At 40.7% G+C, this 16,258-nt stretch overlaps 1 protein-coding gene across 2 annotated transcripts in view; it reads left to right on the forward strand.

Moving 5' to 3' along the window:
- The window catches only part of KDM5A (lysine demethylase 5A), a 136,874-nt gene that overhangs the window by 72,004 nt on the left and 48,612 nt on the right, over nucleotides 1-16,258 (forward strand). For both annotated transcript variants that reach the window (XM_025400961.1, XM_025400962.1), the window contains exons 23-27: nucleotides 311-862; nucleotides 1,228-1,371; nucleotides 11,187-11,346; nucleotides 12,606-12,826; nucleotides 15,531-15,941. In XM_025400961.1, the coding sequence (XP_025256746.1) occupies nucleotides 311-862; nucleotides 1,228-1,371; nucleotides 11,187-11,346; nucleotides 12,606-12,826; nucleotides 15,531-15,941 (1,488 nt within the window). The remainder of the gene's footprint in view (nucleotides 1-310; nucleotides 863-1,227; nucleotides 1,372-11,186; nucleotides 11,347-12,605; nucleotides 12,827-15,530; nucleotides 15,942-16,258) is intronic.

Genomic DNA, 16,258 nt, shown 5'->3' on the forward strand with positions numbered 1-16,258 from the left:
GCCCCATATTAACAGTCTAAAAGTACAAGAGCCAGGCTTTGTACCCAGGTTGCTTGATTTCAAGGCATGCCATCTTTGTACTGCGCCCTACAAAAGAGGCCAAAGTACTGCACTGATGTACATGATCAAATGTGATAGCACTTTGCCCGTTTCACAGATGAGGAATGTTTGCATGGAAACTGCCAGGGGCCCCAAATTTTAGGAAACTGTTTATAACTGATAGCTTGGAGAAAGATCCCACGGTCTTGGGAATTTGGTAGTTTGGGGATATATTGCAGTGACTCTTCAATTAAATGTGTTTCTTGTACAGGTAGCAGTTTTCAAAGAACGGGAGCAAAAAGAGATTGAAGCCATGCATTCTCTCAGAGCAGCCAACCTAGCCAAGATGACAATGGTGGACCGCATAGAAGAAGTAAAATTTTGCATTTGCCGCAAGACAGCCAGTGGGTTTATGCTACAGTGTGAGCTCTGCAAGGACTGGTTCCATAACAGCTGTGTTCCTCTTCCTAAATCAAGTTCCCAAAAGAAAGGATCCAGCTGGCAAGCTAAAGAAGTAAAATTCCTTTGTCCTCTTTGTATGCGGTCTCGAAGGCCCAGGCTAGAGACTATTCTGTCACTCCTGGTGTCCCTTCAGAAGTTGCCCGTACGGTTGCCTGAAGGAGAGGCCCTGCAGTGTTTGACAGAACGTGCTATGAGTTGGCAAGATAGAGCACGGCAGGCTCTAGCCACAGATGAACTCTCCTCTGCCCTGGCCAAACTGTCTGTGTTGAGCCAGCGTATGGTGGAACAGGCAGCTCGAGAAAAAACTGAAAAGATCATCAGTGCGGAACTCCAAAAAGCAGCTGCCAATCCAGACTTACAGGCAAGTTTAGGATTTGCATTCTTTTTCTATTTCATGGGATATGTCAGTGTATAAATAGTAAATCGAGTCTGTCTTACCAATTGATTAGGAAAATAACAGTAACTTGTCAGCAATTATCCATTGCATTCTCATTCAACATATACTATAATACTTTTTTTTGGATGCGTACTTAGTGAACTATTCCTGGGAATGTCATTCAGGTGGACTTTGGCATCATCATCAAATAATTTGATTTCTACTAACTGTTGAAGAACTCTGTTAGCCACTTTGCTTATTCATTACATTTTGGTGATCTTGGGCACACATTAATTCCCCTGCTGGTCTCTCATGTCTTGCTGTTCATCTTGGAATTCTTTGTTGTTTAGGGACACTTACCTAGTTTCCAGCAGTCTGCTTTTAATCGGGTGGTGAGCAGTGTGTCCTCTTCTCCTCGACAAACAATGGACTATGATGACGAAGAAACAGACTCTGATGAAGACATTCGAGAGACGTATGGTTACGACATGAAGGTAGTTACACGGACAGGCTGTGTGGGTACATACCTGATCATTGGGTTTGTTTAAAGAAAAAAAGCTATTGAACAGTGATGTTTGAGGCCTGAAAGTGAAAGAGAAAACTAGTCATTTATCTCTTCTGAGGTTTTAGTCATAGCATTTTTTCAAAACTCAAAAAATTACAGGTTGCTGAAGTAATTTTTCTTTTTTTGAGATGGAGTCTCCCTCTGTCAGGAGGCTGGAATGCAGTGGCCGGATCTCTGTTCACTGCAACCTCTGCCTTCTGGGTTTGAGTAATTCTTGTTGCTCAGCCTCCCAAGTTGCTGGGATTACAGGTGCACGCCACCACGCCTGGCTAATTTTTGTATTTTTAGTAGAGATGGGGTTTCATCATGTTGGCCAGGCTGGTCTTGAACTCCTGACCTGAAGTGATCCGCCCGCCTCGGCCTCCCAAAGTGCTGGGATTACAGGTGTGAGCCACCGCGCCAGACCTGAAACAATTTTAAAAAAATAGAATTTAAAAATCTGTGTATGTTTTTCTCATCTTATAGTCCCTTATGGCTTAGAGGAACTAGAAAAACAATGCATTAAATTATGTAAAGCTTTCATGGCCAATTTCAGTTTTTCACATTTTTTTCTTTGAGTTAAAGTCTGTATACAGTTAAGTTTTAAGAATTCCATTCTAGGCTTGGTATGGTGGCTCATGCCTATAAACTTGACACTTTAGGGGAGACTGAGGTGGGAGGATCACTTGAGTCCAGGAGTTTGAGACCAGCCTGTGCAACATAGCGAGACCCCCCCATCTCTACAAAAAAATACAAAAGCTAGTTGGGTGTGGTAGCATGCACCTGTAGTCCCAGCTGCTTGGGAAGCTGAAGTGGGTGCTTTGATCCTAGGAGGTCAAGGCTGCAGTGAGCTGTGATTGTACCACTGCCCTCCAGCCTGGGTAGCGCAACAAAACCTTGCCTCAAAAAAAAAAAAAAAAAAAAATTCCATTCCAGCTAGGCTGTGAGTCTTTTGCTCTGCTTTCTTGTCTGGATGGTGCCAGATAGAAAGTAATATTCAGAGATGGGTAATATAATACTTAGGCCGAGGTTAGAATTTGCTGAGTTCCAGTTGCAGATACAACAAATTATTTACCAACAATGTGACGGTTTTGGTAATGACACCTTACTGGTGGTGAAGAGAAGGTTTTGACAAGTTTGTTTTGTGTTGGATCCAGTTGGCTTTTCGTTCACCCTTTTTGTCAGGTGCAAGTCCTTTGCTTTTTAACCTAGTAATAACAACGTGATTAGTCAGAGACCCTGCCAGATTACAGTCAATCCATTGGTTTGTTTTATATGATTCTTAGTTGCTTTGTTTAGAATCTATTCTTGTAACCTGGGAATTCCTACTCTGATACAAAAGGCTGCTTCCTAAGAACAAGGGGAGATTCTGTCCCTACCCCTTCACTGTCTTTTGTCTTTTCAGCTTGCAGATCAGCTTGGTACTGCTCATTAACCTCATCAGCATTAAAACTGCTAGGGTGTAAAATTAAAACCATCCATCATAGATGCTCGTAGATTCTTCCACTGGGAAATGTTTTTTCTAAAGATAAAAATGGATCCAGGTGACTTGGGAATTTTCAGTTATGTGACTTAAAGACTTGAGAACAGTAGAAACTTGAATTAGCCTATTCAGATAATCATCTTAAGCACGTTGTTATCCGGAAGTTAATGACTGTCTTTGTTTACGAAGTGGTATATAGGGTGACTAGGAGCAGCTGAAAAGGAACGCAACCCATGCCAAGTATAATTCGCCTTTTCCTTGAATACTGGAATCACCTGTTCACCCTGCTTAGAGGCCTTTGATATTTTTGGTGGTTGCTTTCTAGCACATTAAGTATCAGCCCCTCCTCTAGATTTGCTTAACATGATGGGCTTTGCTTGAAAGCAGACTGGTAACCTATGAAAACATCACAAGTATTGATGATTTTCAGGACTAGGGATCACAACTGCAGTTTGATATGGTTGGATGGAGTCATCTTTTTTTGGAGGAAATTGTATGAGAATCTTAGCTTACTGTCTGTTTGGTAGTAGGTATGGGCAGGGTAGAAAAATAAGATTATGGATTTTCTAGTGTTAGTAATGTATTTGACAGCTGAGAAGAGAAGAATGGTGGCAAGACGTACGGTAATTCAAGTTCAAATTTACTTTGCCGTCAGATGCTCTGCCACGGAGCTATACCCTGCCAATTTACTTTGATGTTGATCTCTTTGAATGAAAAAAAAAGCCTGTACTGTTGAGCATTTTCCCGCAGAGCAAGTGATAATTGTATAATAAAACTTTTATTTGCCAGTTTATTTGCATTTGGCTGGTGGTTTTTTCTTTGTTTGATGTTCTCTGTTGTGACCATAAATTCATACTTAAAATACTTTGAACATAGTATTCTTGCTTGAGGAGGAGCCCCCTCTTGGTTTAGGAAGAGGAGTAGGTAATTATTTAGTAAAATAAAATCAGTCATTTTATCGTAGTTACCATCCAGAAAATCATTGCTTACAAGGTACATATTTAATGAAGCAAAGTCTGTCCTGCATCTTTTGGGATTGTGTCTGTGTAGGTGAGCTTGTGGATACGGATTTCAAGGAGAATGATCTGAGACCTAATCAGAGCTCACTTAACATTCCAAGGACTTTAAGTGCAACAGTGAGATTAATGAGCAGTACCAAGCTGATCTGCAAGCTGAACTTATTTTTTCCCCTCATCACTGTTGTAATGAAATGAAAACAACTTTATTGAAGGACCTGCTACTGTACTTCCTTTTGCTTAAAGTCAGTTTCCAAGAACCTACTGATGACGTTACATGAAAACTTACTGTAATCTGTATATTGTCAGTCAGACATATACTTATGTTAAGTAAGAGCAATTGGTAAGATTCTAGGTTTGAAAACCTCTAGAGAGGATTAAATGGTTTGTGTCCTTAAGCTGTCACATCTAAATTTGTCTTCCCCTCCTTAGCTTGTTGGTATAGGAGTTATTATAGGTTGTAGACTATAGAAGGTGGATTACGTAACCATAATTTTTTTTTATTATACTTTAAGTTCTGGGGTACATGTGCAGAACATACAGGTTTGTTTCATAGGTATACATGTGCCATGGTGGTTTCCTGCACCCACCAACCCGTCATCTACATTAGGTATTTCTCCTAATGCTATGCCTCCCCTAGCCCTCCACCCCCGGACAGGCCCTGGTGTGTGATGTTCCCCTCCCTGTGTCCATATGTTCTTGTTGTTCAACCCCCACTTATGAGTGAGAACATGCAGTGTTAGGTTTTCTGTTCTTGTGTTAATTTGCTGAGAATGATGGTTTCCAGCTTCATGTCTCTGCACAGGACATGAACTCATCCTTTTTTATGGCTACATAGTATTCCATGGTATATATGTGCCACATTTTCTTCATTCTGTCATTGACGGGCATTTGGGCTGGTTCCAAGTCTTTGCTGTTGTGAACAGTGCTGTAGTAAACATACGTGTGCATGTGTCTTTATCGCAGAATGATTTATAATCCTTTGGGTATATATCCAGTAATGGGATGGCTGGGTCAAATGGTAATTCTAGTTCTAGATCCTTGAGAAATCGCCACACTGTCTTCCACAATGGTTGAACCAATTTACACTCCCACCAACAGTGTAAAATTGTTCCTGTTTCTCCACATCCTCTCCAGCACCTGTTGTTTCCTGACTTTTTAATGATCGCCATTTTAACTGGTGTGAGATGGCATCTCATTGTGGTTTTGATTTGCAATTCTCTAGTGACCAGTGATGATGAGCATTTTTTCGTATGTTTGTTGGCTGCATAAATGTCTTCTTTTGAGAAGTGTCTGTTCATATCCTTTGCCCACTTTTTGATGGGGTTGTTTTTTTCTTGTAAATTTGTTTAAGTTCTTTGTAGATTCTGGATATTAGCCCTTTGTCAGATGGATAGATTGCAAAATTTTTCTCCCATTCTGTAGGTTGCCTGTTCACTCTGCTGATAGTTTCTTTTGCTGTGCAGAAACTCTTTAGTTTAATTAGATCTGATTTGACTATTTTGGCTTTTGTTGCCATTGCTTTTGGTGTTTTAGTCATGAAGTCTTTGCCCATGCCTATGTCCTGAATGGTGTTGCCTAGGTTTTCTTCTAGGGTTTTTATGGTTTTAGGTCTTACCTTTCAGTCTTTAATCCATCTTGAGTTAGTTTTTGCATAAGGTATAAGGAAGGGATCCAGTTTCAGCTTTCTGCATATGGCTAGCCAGTTTTCCCAACACCATTTATTAAATAGGGAATCCTTCCCCATTTCTTGTTTTTGTCAGGTTTGTCAAAGATCAGATGGTTATAGATGTGTGGTGGTATTTCTGAGGCCTCTGTTCTGTTCTATTGGTCTATATATCTGCTTTGGTACCAGTACTATGCTGTTTTTGTTACTGCAGCCTTGTTGTATAGTTTGAAGTTAGGTAGCGTGATGCCTCCAGCCTTGTTCTTTTTGTTTAGGATTGCCTTGGTTATGCGGGCTCTTTTTTGGTTCCATATGAAATTTAAAGTAGTTTTTTCCAGTTCTGTGAAGACAGTCAGTGGTAGCTTGATAGGGTTAGCATTGAATCTGTAAATTACTTTGGGCAGTATGGCCATTTTCACAATATTGATTCTTCCTATCCATGAGCATGGAATGTTCTTCCATTTGTTTGTGTTCTCTCATTTCCTTAAGCAGTGGTTTGTAGTTCTCCTTGAAGAAGTCCTTCACATCCCTTGTAAGTTGTATTCCTAGGTATGTTATTCTCTTTGTAGCAGTTGTGAATGGGAGTTCACTCATGATTTGACTCTCTGTTTGTCTATTGTTGGTGTATAGGAATGCTTGTGATTTTTGCACATTGATTTTGTATCCTGAGATGTTGCAGAAGTTGCTTATCAGCTTACGGAGATTTTGGGCTGAGACGATGGGGTTTTCTAAATATACAGTCATGTCATCTACAAACAGAGACAATTTGACTTCCTCTGTTCCTATTTGAATACCCTTTATTTCTTTCTCCTGCCTGACTGCCCTGGCCAGAACTTTCAATACTATGTTGAATAGGAGTGGTGAGAGAGGGCATCCTTGTCTCGTGCTGGTTTTCAAAGGGAGTGCTTCCAATTTTTGCCCATTCAGTATGATATTGGCTGTGGGTTTGTAAATAGCTCTTATTATTTTGGGATACATTCCATCAGTACCTAGTTTATTGAGAGTTTTTAGCATGACAGGCTGTTGAATTTTGCTGAAGGCCTTTTCTGCATCTAGTGAGATAATCATGTGGTTTTTGTCATTGGTTCTGTTTATGTGATGGATTATGTTTATGATTTGAGTATGTTGAACCAGCCTTGCATCGTAGGGATGAAGCCAACTTGATCATTGGTGGATAAGCTTTTTGATGTGCTGCTGGGTTCAGTTTGCCAGTATTGAGAATTTTCACATCGATGTTCATGAGGGATATTGGCCTGAAATTCTCTTTTTTTGTTGTGTCTCTGCCAGGTTTTGTTATCAGGATGATGTTGGCCTCATAAAATGAGTTAGGGAGGATTCCCTGTTTTTCTATTGTTTGGAATAGTTTCAGAAGGAATGGTAGCAGCTCCTCCTTGTACCTCTGGTAGAATTCAGCTGTGAATCTGTCTGGTCCTGGACTTTTTTTGGTTGGTAGTCTGTTAATTACTGCCTCAATTTCAGAACTTGATTGGTCTGTTCAGCGATTCGACTTCTTCCTGGTGTAGTCTTGGGAGGCTGTATGTGTCCGGGAATTTATCCGTTTCTTCTAGATTTTCTAGTTTATTTGTGTAGATGTGTTTATAGTATTCTCTGATGGTAGTTTGTATTTCTGCGGGATTGATGGTGATATCCCCTTTATCATTTTTTATTGCGTCTATTTGATTCTTCTCTCCTTTCTTTATTAGTCTTGTTAGCGGTCTATCTATTTTGTTGATCTTTTCAAAAAACCAGCTCCTGGATTCATTGATGTTTTTAAAGGGTTTTTCATGTCTCTATCTCCTTCAGTTCTGCTCTGATCTTAGTTATTTCTTGTCTTCTGCTAGCTTTTGAATTTGTTTGCTCTTGCTTCTGTAGTTCTTTTAATTGTGATGTTAGGATGTCAATTTTAGATCTTTCCTGTTTTCTCTTGTGGGCATTTAGTGCTGTAAATTTCCGTCTACACACTGCTTTAAATGTGTCCCAGAGATTCTGGTATGTTGTGTCTTTGTTCTCATTGGTTTCAAAGAACGTCTTTATTTCTGCCTTCATTTCATGATTTACCCAGTAGTCATTCAGGAGCAGGTTGTTACTTTCCATGTAATTGTGAGGTTTTGAGTGAGTTTCTTAATCCTGAGTTCTACTTTGATTGCACTGTGGTCTGAGAGACTGTTTGTTATTATTTCTGTTCTTTTGCATTTTCTGAGGGATGTTTTACTTCTAATTATGTGGTCAGTTTTAGAATAAGTGTGATGTGCTGCTGAGAAGAATGTATATTCTGTTGGTTTGGGGTGGAGAGTTCTGTAGCTGTCTGTTAGGTCTGCTTGGTCCAGAGCTGAGTTGAAGTCCTGGATAGCTGTGTTAATTTTCTGTCTCATTGATATGTGTAATATTGACAATGGGGTGTTAAAGCCTCCCACTATTATTATTGTGTGGGAGTCTAAGTGTCTTTGTAGGTCTCTAAGGACTTACTTTATGAATCTGGGTGCTCCTGTATTGGGTGCATATACATTTAGAATAGTTAGCTCTTCTTGTTACATTGATCCCTTTACCATTATGTAATGCCCTTCTTTGTCTTTTTTGATCTCTGTTGGTTTAAAGTCTGTTTTATCAGAGACTAGGACTGCAATCCCTGCTTTTTTTTGCTTTCTATTTGCTTGGTAGATCTTCCTCCATCCCTTTATTTTGAGCCTGTGTGCGTCTTTGCAAGTGAGATGGGTCTCCTGAATACAGCACACTGATGGGTCTTGACTCTATCCAATTTGCTAGTCTGTGCCTTTTAATTGGGGCATTTAGCCCATTTACATTTAAGGTTAATATTGTTTTGTGTGAATTTGATCCTGTCATTATGATGCTAGTTGGTTATTTTGCCCGTTAGTGGATGCAGTTTCTTCATAGCGTTGATGGTCTTTACAATTTGGTATGTTTTTCTCAGTGGCTGGTACCAGTTGTTCCTTTCCATGTTTAGTGTTTCCTTCAGGAGCTCTTGAAAGGCAGGCATGGTGGTGACAAAATCTCTCAGCACTTGCTTGTCTGTAAAGGATTTTATTTCTCCTTCATTTATGAAGCTTAGTTTGGCTGGATATGAAATTCTGGATTGAAAATTCTTTTCTTTAAGAATGTTGAATATTGGCCCCACTCTCTTCTGGCTTGTAGCGTTTCTACGGAGAGATCCGCTGTTAGTCTGATGGGCTTGCCTTTGTGGGTAACTCGACCTTTCTCTCTGGCTGCCCTAAACATTTTTTCCTTCATTTCAACGTTGTTGAATCTGACAATTACATTTCTTGGGTTTGCTCTTTTCGAGGAGTTTCTTTGTGGTGTTCTCTGTATTTCCTGAATTGGAATGTTGGCCCGCCTTGCTAGGTTGGGGAAGTTTTCCTGGATAATATCCTGAAGAGCGTTTTCCAACTTGGTTCCGTTCTCCCTGTCACTTTCAGGTGCACCAATCAAATGTAGATTTGGTGTTTTCACATGTTCCCATATTTCTTGGAGGCTTTGTTTGTTTCTTTTCACTGTTTTTTCTTTAATCTTGTCTTCTTACTTTGTTTCATTGAGCTGATCTTCAATCTCTGATATCCTTTCTTCTGCGTGATCAATTCAGCTGTTGATTCTTGTGTATGTTTCACGAAGTTCTCGTGCTGTGTTTTTCAGCTCCATCGTGTCATTTATGTTCTCTATACTGGTTATTCTAGTTAACAGTTCCTCTAACCTTTTCTCAAGGTTCTTAGCTCTCTTGCATTGGTTAGAACATGCTCCTTTAGCTCGGAGGAGTTTGTTATTACCCACCTTCGGAGGGCTACTTCTGTCAGTTCGTCAAACTCATTCACCGTCCAGTTTTGTTCCTTTGTTGGCGAGGAGATTTGATCCTTTGGAGGAGAAGAGGTGTTCTGGTTTTTGGAATTTTCAGCCTTTTTGTGCTAGTTTCTCCCCATCTGCGTGGATTTATCTACCTTTGGTCTTTGATTTTGGTGACTTTCGGGTAGGGTCTCTGAGTGGACGTCCTTTTTGTTGATGTTGATACTGTTTCTTTCTGTTTGTTAGTTTTCCTTCAAATAGGCCCCTCTGCTGCAGGTCTGCTGGAGTTTGGTGGAGGTCCACTCCAGACCGTTTGCCTCGGTATCACCAGAAGAGGCTGCAGAACAGCAGACACTGCTGCTTGTTCCTTCCTCTGGAAGCTTTGTCCCAGAGGGGTACCGGCCAGATGCCAGCCAGAGCTCTCCTGTATGACGTGTCTGTTGACCCCTGCTGGGAGGTGTCTCCCAGTCAGGATGCATGGGGGCCAGGGACCCTCTGGAGGAGGCAGTCTGTTCCTTATCAGAGCTTGAGTGCTGTGCTGGGAGATCTGCTGCTCTCTTCAGAGCCGTCAGGCAGGGAAGTTTAAGTCTGCTGAAGCTGCATCCACAGCTGCCCCTTCCCCCAGGTGCTTTGTCCCAGGGAGATGGGGATTTTATCTAGAAGTCCCTGACTGGGACTGCTGCCTTTTTTTCAGAGATGCCCTGCCCAGAGAGGAGGAATGTAGAGAGCAATAGTAATTTTTTGGTAGGTTTGTTATCTCTGTGGATTGTTTTTGACCTTAATACTGTCTTTTGGCTTGAATCTGTAGTCATTATGTTCCTGGATAGAACAAGGTCTAGCTGCTTTTTTCTCTCAGTCCAATAAGAAGATGCAGACTGACTGAGAAAGAAGGGAGTTTATTTCTGCAACTGGTTATGGAGTAACTCACCAGACCAACTAAGTTACAAGTTTTTTTTTTTTTTTTTTTTTTTTTTTGAGACGGAGTCTCGCTCTGTCGCCCAGGCTGGAGTGCAGTGGCGCGATCTTGGCTCACTGCAAGCTCCGCCTCCCGGGTTCATGCCATTCTCCTGCCTCAGCCTCCTAAGTAGCTGGGACTACAGGCGCCCGCCACCGCGCCCGGCTAATTTTTTGTGTTTTTAGTAGAGACAGGGTTTCACCATGGTCTCGATCTCCTGACCTTGTGATCCGCCTGCCTCGGCCTCCCAAAGTGCTGGGATTACAGGCGTGAGCCACCGCGCCCGGCCATACAAGTTTTTTTCAATACTTGTATTCATTCTAAACTCTGTGTCTGTGTGTGGGAGGCGCACCTACAAGCGGGGATCTTTCATTCCGACTGTATCTAGGGTGGGGTCCAGGGTCTGGAAGGCTTTCTCTAGAGATTTGGAAAAATTTCTTAATCTTCAGTGGGCCCTGGCACAAGGTGTGTGTGAGAATGCCTTCATAATCTTATCAGGCTTTAGGGTCTGAGAAAACCCAGGTGAAAATCTTTAATGGGTTTGTTTTCACATTTCAGCCCTTGTACGAAGGCCATAGTTTCTCCATTTCTTTACTATTTGACTTACACGTTAATTAGAATTATAGTAATGTGTTAGTAGAAACTGTTCTGGTTGCTAATGGAAACCTGGCCTGCCACAATTACGGTTTTTCTCCCCAATGGACATTTTCTATCCTGTTTAACATCAGATATTTAATTTTAATCTCATATTTTTAGTATATTAGAAGCTTTAACCTGAAAGCCTCCATTTTGGGCCTTGTCATAAAATAAGTTAAATGACTCTAATTCTGAATACTTCTCTTTGTTTCTTCTTCAGGACACAGCCAGTGTGAAGTCCTCTAGTAGTCTTGAACCCAATCTTTTTTGTGATGAAGAGATTCCCATCAAATCTGAGGAGGTGGTGACTCACATGTGGACAGCACCTTCGTTTTGTGCAGAGCATGCTTACTCTTCTGCTTCCAAGAGTTGTTCTCAAGGTATTACTCCTTTAAAAAACTGGGGGGAAGATAAGCAGAAAACCAGTGAGAAAAACATTATGTTAATCAAGAATGTGAGTCCCGTCTGAGTGGAGTACAATGGTTGGCCATGAAATGCTAATGGAACCTGAAAATGCTGTTTTCTTTAGGAAAAGCCAATCCCTATTTGCATTTTCTGTCATCACAGCCTGAAAACTTAGGAAGAATTTTAGAGTCCTAATTAGAAGAACGTTAGGGGCCATCTAGTCCCATGCCTCAGTTCTAGAAAACCCCGGATAGGTAGTCCCTCACCCTCTATTTGGTCGTTGTCAGGTGTTGTGGAACGGCTGCTTTTTAAGCATATTTACTCTGTTTCTGGGCTACTTTGATTGTAGAAAGTCTTTCCTGTCCTTGGAGGGTGATTTTCTCTGTGATGTTCATTTTTCTCTCCCTCAGCAAAAACAAATCACATTACGTTAGGTCACAACTTTGGAAAATGGAGGGTGTTTCTCTCTTTATAATAAAATTCAGGATTTTATGGAACTGTGTCTTTTTTTCTGTTCGTTAGAAAGATAACCAGTTATTTACATAAGGCAGCCAAATGCTTTATTAAATGCTTAATCTTTTGGTATACTCTAAAATGGAGAGATTCTGGTTCCTTGCTCCCCTTGCCACACGATAAAAACTCAATAGAAATTAACATTCAGGATAAAGAACTACTTTTTTTGTTTGGTTTTTTTTTTTTGAGATGGAGTTTCTCTCTTGTTGCCCAGATTGGAGTGCAGTGGCGCGATCTTGGCTCACTGCAACCTGCCCCTCCCAAGTCCAAGCGATTCTCCTACCCTTAGCCTCCGGAGTAGCTGGGATTACAGGCATGTGCCAATACGCTTGGCTAATTTTTTGTATTTTTAGTAGAGATGGGGTTTCACTATGTTGATCAGGCTGGTTTCGAACTCCTGACCTCAGGTGATCCGCCCGCCTCTGCCTCTCAAAGTGTTGGGATTACAGGCGTGAGCCACCACGCCCGGCTGGAAGAACCGCTTTTTATTAATAACCCCAAACCATTTTTTTTTTTTTGAAGTGGGCCTTGGAATTGTTTGCCTTTTTGGTCTGTATTTGTTTCTAATTGTGTTTACATTTTCATACGGATGGAATTAATCCAGATATCTGAAGTTAGTATTGGGGGTCTGGGGGGCTATTGTAAATATTTACTTTGAAAACATGTTTTTTCCATAGTTTTAATTTTTATTTGCTTTGTTCTATGGTATTTTTTGGGAAAGGTTCTAGCACCCCAAGGAAACAACCTCGGAAGAGCCCTTTGGTGCCCCGGAGTTTGGAACCTCCGGTGCTGGAGTTGTCACCTGGAGCTAAGGCACAACTGGAAGAACTTATGATGGTTGGAGACCTCCTAGAAGTATCTCTGGACGAGACTCAACACATATGGCGGATTTTGCAGGCCACACACCCGCCCTCTGAAGACAGATTCTTGCATATCATGGAGGTGTGGATTTAATACTTATTTAAGCAGTGGTTATAAAACTAGAATGCCTGGGTTCCTTAGAGGTATCATAAATGTGGGCAGAGGGATGGCTGAGGGCAGTAATCTGGCTGGCCTGCTTTCCCACTTCAAAGAAATTGGGCTTTATGGCCTGCCGGCTTGCCTGCCTGCCTGCCTGCCTGCCTGCCTTCCCGCCTTCCCCCCTTCCTCCCTTCCTCCCTCTTTCTCTCTTTCTCTCTCTCTCTCTCTCTTTCTCCTTCTCTCTTTTCTTTTTCTTTTCTCCTTTCCTTTCCTTTCCTTTTTTTTCTTTTCTTCTCTTTTCTCCTTTCCCTTTTCCTTTCCCCTTTCCCCCTTTTCTCCTTTTCTCCTTTCCTTTCCTTTTCTTTCTCCTTTCCTTTCCTTTCTTCCCTTTCCTTTTTCTCCTTTCGTTTCTCCTTTCCTTTTTCTCGTTTCCTTTCTCCTTTCCTTTCCTTTCTCCTTTCCTTCTTCTCCTTTCTCCTTTCCTTTCCTTTTCCTTTTCCTTTTCCCTTTCCCTTTCCTTTCCTTTCTCCTTTCCTTTCCTTTCCTTTCCTTCTCTTCTCTTCTCTTTTCTCCTTTCCTTACCTTTCCTTTCTCCTTTCTCCTTTCCTTTCCTTTCCTTTTCTTCTTGTAGGACACCAGAGATTTGACTTAGGGTTTTCTTTATTAAGCTTTTAGGTAGTATCTAAGTTGAAAAAAATGGCCATTTTTGCTAAAAAGAAGCAGGCAAGGGTGTGATTGATAACGATCTAGTTTAGAGCAACCTCTTTAGCCCAGACTGTCATTATTGGAGGGCCCAGAGATAGGGGAGAATATATAGTAGCTATAAAGAAGAGGCACAGGGATGGTTAAATAGAAGTAGATTGGGTGGGAGAGAAGGTCCACATTCATATATCACACTTACGTAGCAATTCCATGAGCTCATTTGATGAGACAGTGATACCATATCCATGAGCTCATTTGGTCCTTACCACCGTCTTGGAGAGGAATGGGTAGGGGAGTGAGAGGGCAAGTATTTTACCCATTCTGCATATGAAGAAAGTAAGTATGAGAGGTGGAAAATTAAGGTCACACATCCAGTAAAAAATAGAGAGACCTGGATTCGAATTCTGCCATTTGACTCGTATTCTTTTCATTAGTTTCCTTCTTTCCATGTAATGGAACGGTACCATGCCACCCGGAGTTGACGCAGATGTATTTAGCATATACTATAGTTTGTTTTTGTTTTGAAAGTCAGGTCTAGGTAACTGAATTTAGATAGTGTTTTCCAGTCTGCAGAGCATTTTCTTCACATTCATTGTCTTACCCAATCTTCTTTATTTTACAGATAAGGAAGCACAAAGTATTAAGAGGTTAAATATCTTATTTAAGATGTAATAGACTTAAGGCACTTATAATCCAGTGTTCTTTTGGATTCTGCTGATTCTTAGGTTCCTGTCAAAGATTTTCAAGTGTCAAATCTATAGAAAAATGAATTCTCAAGGGAATTATTAGGTTTATGTTATATTTCTTCAGTATTTCTTTCTCTGATGCCCCATCCCATTCTTTCTGTTACTAGATACACTTCTACCATTAAAATTTTAAATGTTTATTACATTGGCACATACTAGCTACAGTATTAAAAAGCCAAAAACAATAATGACGATTTTTTTTTGCTTTGTCACGTGAACTGTTTTCTACCCGTTGGCAAAGTCACTATATATTCTGTGTAATGAGATCATGGACACGATTTTATGTTTTTCTGACTTTTTAAAAATAACTACCAATACTTTTATTATTTGGGTTAAGAAAGAACTTTACTAGTAATAAATGAAGACCCCAAAAGTTATTACATAAGTTAGTACAGTTTGCTTTTTGTGTATGTTTTCGTCTCTAACAGAGACGCTACAGACTGTGTTAATACGCTGGCACTGAATTGTTGTGTGTGCCCTTTTTCTCCTAGTAAGCTAATACAAGATAAATATTTCATTTCAGACTTGTGATTTTCTACTGTTATCTTCATTGAATAGTACACTTGCCTTCTTAAAATGTCTTTTAAATATCTTTAGAATAACATAAATCCTTTTTGTGTTTTTTGAGATGGAGTCTTGCTCTGTGGCCTAGGCTGGAGTGCAGTGGATTGATCGCGGCTCACTGCAACCCCCGCCTCCTGGGATCAAGCCGTTCTCCTGCCTCAGCCTCCCAAGTAGCTGGGACTACAGGCATGCACCACCATGCCTGGCTAATTTTTGTATTTTTAGTAGAGTTGGGGTTTCACCGTGTTGGCCAGGCTGCTCTCGAACTCCTGACCTCAAGTGATCCACCCGCCTTGGCCTCCCAAAGTGCTGGGATTACAGGCATGAGCCACCGCGCCTGGCCCATAAATGTTTTTTATTGTAGCATAATATACATAACTTAAAATTTACCATTTAACTCTTTTTAGGTAGACAATTCAGTTACATTAGGTAGATTGACAGTGTTACACAACTGTCACCACTATTCATTTCCTGAATTTTTTAGTTAGCCCCAATAGAAACTATACTCACTAAACAAATCTTCATTTCTTCTTCCCTACAGCCTCTGGTAACCTCTGTTCAGCTTTCTGTCTCTTTGAATGTGTTTATTCTAGGTACCTCATGTAAGAGAGTAATACTAAGTAGTTTTTTAACTGTCTTGCTTTAAAAGTGTTCCCAATTTTATATTTTTGAAGGATGACAGCATGGAAGAGAAACCACTAAAAGTGAAAGGAAAGGACTCTTCAGAGAAGAAACGGAAACGGAAGCTAGAAAAGGTGGAGCAACTTTTTGGAGAAGGAAAACAGAAGTCCAAGGAGTTAAAGAAAATGGACAAACCTAAAAAGAAGAAATTAAAATTAAGTGCAGACAAATCAAAGGAGCTGAATAAACTGGCCAAGAAACTAGCAAAAGAAGAAGAGAGAAAGAAAAAGAAGGAGAAGGCTGCTGCAGCCAAAGTTGAACTTGTGAAAGAGAGCACTGAAAAGAAAAGAGAGAAGAAAGTGCTGGACATTCCCTCAAAGTATGACTGGTCCGGAGCAGAGGAGTCTGATGATGAGAATGCTGTGTGCGCAGCACAGAACTGCCAAAGGCCCTGCAAGGACAAGGTGAGTTCCAACTGTTTATGGTCAAGCATGAGAGGTCAAGGAACAACAGTTGTGGAGACACATGTTTGATATCAATATATAGTATGTTTTTGATTCTAGGATTTGGACTTCCAACATAATATCTTTTGTACAATTTCTATAAACTGTTTTGAAAAGTGAGGCTCTTAGTGTGCCTAGTAGAAGTGTTGTATTTTAGAAATCATATACTTAGTGAACATAATGAGACAGGAGCAGAGAGAAGCGATGTGACATTCCCTGGCAAATGGTGCATTTCATATGCAGTGGGCATAACAAGTTTCAGAATAATCTTGTGCCTT

This window comes from Theropithecus gelada, chromosome 11, assembly GCF_003255815.1.
Source record: "Theropithecus gelada isolate Dixy chromosome 11, Tgel_1.0, whole genome shotgun sequence".
NCBI lineage: Eukaryota > Metazoa > Chordata > Mammalia > Primates > Cercopithecidae > Theropithecus > Theropithecus gelada.